General features: G+C 31.9%; 1 protein-coding gene across 1 annotated transcript; it reads right to left on the bottom strand.

Moving 5' to 3' along the window:
• Nucleotides 1-158: 158 nt before the first annotated feature.
• LOC113227499 (cdc42 homolog) lies at nt 159-4,254 on the bottom strand. Its single transcript, XM_026460469.1, has 5 exons — nt 4,140-4,254; nt 2,178-2,480; nt 1,553-1,662; nt 1,276-1,473; nt 159-1,072 (listed from the first exon to the last, which is right to left on the bottom strand). The coding sequence occupies exons 2-5, from the start codon at nt 2,353-2,355 to the stop codon at nt 983-985; spliced, it is 576 nt and encodes a 191-aa protein (XP_026316254.1). The 5' UTR covers nt 2,356-2,480; nt 4,140-4,254; the 3' UTR covers nt 159-982.
• Between the last annotated feature and the right edge of the window lie 1,013 nt (nt 4,255-5,267).

The following is a 5,267-nucleotide window of genomic DNA, read 5'->3' as shown; positions in this document are numbered from 1 at the left end:
CACACACACACGCGCGCACGCACGCACGCACGCACACACACACACACAGACACAGACATGTATCTTGAAATTAATTAGACCGTTCTACACATGAAACTTTTTACCTCTTGGTAATAAATATTACACAAATTTTGCAAAGTGTTCATTTCTGTATGTAAATGTTAGTGTATTTTTTATCACACTCATCATCATAATATATAAATAGTGCTCTGTTTGAACACAGCTATTTTACTCTCATAGAAATGAAAAAAGTAATACAGACTATTAAATTTAAATTAATTAAAGAAAATTTACTACATATTATAGTACTTCATCATTAGGTTAATAATTAAATATGATGCTTTGTAAGTAAATAAGAATAAATATAAAGAATGCATGGACAGCTGTTGAACAAGATAGACATTAAATTATATTTCATTGCTATTGCAAACACTTATGATAACGTTTTACACTGTGCATAGCAAATATTGTGCATGCGTCTTGTCACTGATCTCAGCTAAAATTGTAAAGGCATTTCAATAGTCCGATCGATAATTGGAATCAACTATCTAGCCCATAGCCAACAGATTAATGCAACTCTCATCTCTTAAAAGGATATTAAATATAATTGCATACTATACATATAGTAGTAATAGGTACAAATGACTTAATAATTGTTATAAATTAAAATTATTTCTATAAAAGTCAAATGACATGGTATAAAATCGCCTTGAAGATATATTCATAATATAAAATGGAAAACTGTGCAGGCCTGAACTTGTTATAATAAGTTGTCGTAGCGTAAGACCCTCTTTATCGCAACTGTAATATTCATGTTATTTTAGTTATGGCATATCAATAAATTTCGTAATAACAAGTTGACTATTACAGTATGTGTGGTGCAATGCCTCTCACGCGCAGCAATGATGTCAAAGTGGGCCGGATGGTGGTGGCGGCAGCGGAGGGTTGACCACGAGCCGCGACACCCTCTCTTGTGCTGCCATTACAGTAGCACACATTTCCTTCTCTTTACCGGCTCCGGAGGCTCCAGAGCAGCCAGAATTGCCTCGTCAAATACATTTTTTAATCCTTTCTGTAATGGTTCAAATATTTCAACTAAGTAATTGCAATGTAATATAAATCTTATCAAGAACTGGGATCTTCAAAAGATACAGAATATGCACATTTCAAAATAGTATGTTGCACCTCCACTTTCAATAAAAAAATATGAGTTTCTACACTGATGATGTCTTCAATCTGGGCAGTAAAAACAAATTAAAAAATACATGAAATTACCTGTGTAAGAGCAGAGCACTCAACATACTTGACAGCCTTCAGTTCCTTTGCAAGTTTCTCACCCTGTTCCAACGAAACTGGTTTTTGTTTTATTTTAGCCAGTTTTTCCAATGTAGCAGGATCATCTCTCAAGTCTATCTGTGTTCCAACCAGCAAAAATGGAGTCTTTTGTTGATGATGTGTTATTTCTGGGACCCACTGAAAAAAGTTGTTAACTCAGTGTCGCTCTTTCACAGAAAAAAAAAGTTTGTAATGAATAAGTGAATTAATAACTTACTTTTTCCTTGACATTTTCAAAAGAACTGGGACTCACTACGCTGAAGCAAACAAGAAAAACATCTGTTTGCGGGTAACTCAGTGGTCTGAGTCTGTCGTAATCTTCTTGACCTGATATACAAACAAGAACAATGATACAAACAATACCCACATTTCACTTCTACATTTATATGGATTATTTCATAATTTATAGACATGCTGAAGGCTTACTAAAGGTCAAATAGATATCTCCTATAAACACTCAGCCAACTAAATTTTTATTTTGTTTTTCGTTTATCTTTGTTCACAAAATAAGTTTGATTTTTTGTTTCAAATTTTGTTTTGTGTTTCTTTATTTTTTTTTTCACAAAATTGGGGGAGCTTAATATTAGTGAACAGCCATATATATTTACTAATATTATTATTAGGCTGTTTGAAAAAATAACAGAAAATGAGCAAAAAATAAAGGCATAGTGTTCATTGGCAGTATCAAAATATGAAGTAATTTTAAGATATAAAGTTTATCTAGATAGAGACATTAGTTTTGTTTATTCAAAACCATTCTAAAATAAAGCAGGGCAAATAAAAGTAAAAAGCGTTAATTCGGCAATAAATATATTGACCCATTTTTGTTTTAACATATTTACCTGCAGTGTCAAAGAGTCCTAAGGTGTAAGGCTCTCCACCAATCATTACAGTAACTGCATAGTTATCGAAGACAGTGGGCACATACTCTGAGGGAAATTTGTTTGTGGTGTAACTGATAAGCAAACAGGTTTTACCAACAGCACCATCTCCCACAACCACACATTTGATTGTTTGCATCTTGATTCAGTTGCTATGATAATTTTCTTAATATTACGTAGAAAAGTCACAAAAATCTATAGGCTTATTTTGGGTGGCCTGAAAGGACGATCTGCACATAGCAGTTCACAGCTACCAGGAATTACCTGAAACAAGACAAAAGATAACCTTCAATTTCAATGTTTATTGACCATTCATTGTCACAAAACTACTTGTTACAAAAACACAACCACCATTGAAAGTAACCAATAGATATATTTGAAACTGATGGATGCATCATTGGTAATTACTACCTCTAACATTTAAAACACTGAACTTAGCTTAATTTTTTGTTAAAATGTTTGACAATGACCCATATTATTATTGCTGTGGAAATTACATCACAGCTTACAATTACTAATACTTTTCTATTATTACATGCATTACATAAATCAACTACTCACAAAATAGGTGCCTCAATGTCGAGTTGCAGACACCAGCCCATTACACCAAGTACATAAGTCAATCTTTACTAATTTCACACATAGCAATTAGTCTAATCTTAGATGAATATGATTAAAGAATTTATTACAATTTGTTTCTTGAAAAGAAACATTAATATTGAAACAAATGTGGACTTGATGTGCCCACTCTCAAACCCAGAAAGCATGATCTAAGCACTAACTGTACATAAGAGATTTCTAACAAGGTGGATAAGTACAATTATGAGTTAATGTATTTAACATATGTATACATATAACGTTAATATATTTATCAAGGAAACCTGACTCTTAATAAATTCATGACCTTTTCAAGGAACAATCATTTATAACATTTTCTTCCTGTTATTTCAACAAACTCCCACAAGTTTACATTGAAAATGCCTGAGTCATATCCAGTTAGGGTGAAAACTGTATAACGACTCATGCATAATAAAAAAGCAGTAGTGTCATACAACATGAAAATGAATTTGACAACAAGGTCAATACTTTTCCTATATTATATTATGATCAATCACATGTGTTCTGTATATTATTAAAAAAAAAATTATTATTAGATTCTTATTCCTCAAAACTATATTTAAAGAATGTACAAATAATGAATATTATGGGAAGTAAGAGATCTGTATTTAAAATGTGTAAGAAATTCGCAAGTGCCATAGTATTATAATGTAATTCCTAAAACAGTAAGCCATAATGACAATTTTGATGTTAACATTGAGATGGAGACAAATATTCAACCCATTACTGCACAATGTAGTCTCACCAATGCAATAACCTATCTAAACTGCTCTAATCACTCGCTTAGCAAATTTTGTTATGCTATAGTATATTATATCTTTCAACTGAAATTGAAAAAGGACAATGACCCCGATGAGGGTCACACCAGGAAGCCATCCACAAATTACAACATTTGCGTACTTCATGCACTGTGATAAATCAGCGTAAACTATTTACAAAGCGCTTAGCCACTGAAAGCAGCAACATTCACACTGCCTATGACTCTTTTAGTAACCGATACGCTAAATAAGTACATAGTGTCATAAGTATCTACTGAGCACACGCGAAACTAATAGCAACAGACGTTTATTTGTGGTACGTAACTCTAGGTGAACGATATGCTACACGAAAATGAAATTGCATTACATAAATTGCACTTTTAACGCACAATACTATAACCGATAAAGACATTTATTCCAATTTTTTTTACATAATCACGTCACAATACACTTTGACGTCCATCTTGTGGCGTAGGAAACGGAACAGAGGTTACATTCTGCAGTGGGTTTATGTATATAGTCAATAATTTATTATTTAGTCACTCACCTTTTGAAACAAAGAAAAATCGTTTAATTTTCTATTTCTAACAAGTTTGGAGTTTAGTTAGGAAGTCACAAATTGCACGCAGTGGGCTGGGTCATCGATGGTGAAGGACGCCATTGATTTTTTTTTTAATATTGCATTTTAGTGATGACCTATTCACAGTTAAATAGATACGTCTTTTGACTGCATCACAAAATTCTTTTAAGTGATTTACTCATTGGATTGGTGCCTTCTCGGTCCTTAGAGCGCGCCATTGAGTCTTTAGTTCTTTCAGTTCCTAAATTCGGTGGGATCTGGGAATTGGGAAGGAATAGGAACTGTTAAGGTTAACCGAGTTTTAAATAGGAATTTTATTTCAAAATACAACAACGTGTCATGGTTATTATATTTGAGTTTGTTGTCTATCTTATTATACATAGTGTTTTTTCAAATGGGACAACATAGGGAAACCCGAAACCTGTATTGGACGAAAAAATTGGGATAGCCAAAGTTGGTTAAGTTTCATAAAATATTTTACATGCAAAATTAATAAAATTCAATTTCTTATAAGTATGCTTTCATTGCATGGGAAGAAAAAATCAAGACAAGAAGTCGGTCTAATTTCATAAAATGTTTGGATGTGTGATAATAACTTGCACTCAAAAAATTTCTTTTTCGTCATTTTTCAATATGGCTACCATACAAGCGTTTTTGGCAGCTGAAAAAAATGTTCTAATCCGTCTAAAAATCGGAAGGTCTTCAACCATAATTCGGAGTAAAAAATAGATTGTAGTGCACGACGTATACAGCAAAATATCCGTATAGTTATTACTATATAAAAGCAAAGAATTTGAAATTGGTAATATATATAATAAAGAAATTGTTATTAAATAACTGTATTAAGTTATTTAATAATAATTTAACTTCGTATAACCGTTAACCAATTCTTCGTTTTTTATGCGATTTGTGTCTTAGCGGCAAATACAACATAATATGTATAATGGATGATGGCTACAAGTATCAATTTTTGTAATCAAGTAATAATTTTTGTATCTATCATTATTAATAATGATAGATACAAAAATTATTGATATTTATAGAAGTTAAATAATTTGCTATTTCTATTGTTAAATTCGACGTTTCTTCTATGTA

The sequence above is a fragment of the Hyposmocoma kahamanoa genome, unplaced genomic scaffold (genome assembly GCF_003589595.1).
Source record: "Hyposmocoma kahamanoa isolate Upper Pololo Valley unplaced genomic scaffold, ASM358959v1 100021, whole genome shotgun sequence".
NCBI lineage: Eukaryota > Metazoa > Arthropoda > Insecta > Lepidoptera > Cosmopterigidae > Hyposmocoma > Hyposmocoma kahamanoa.
This window is presented reverse-complemented; position numbering and strand designations above follow the sequence as displayed.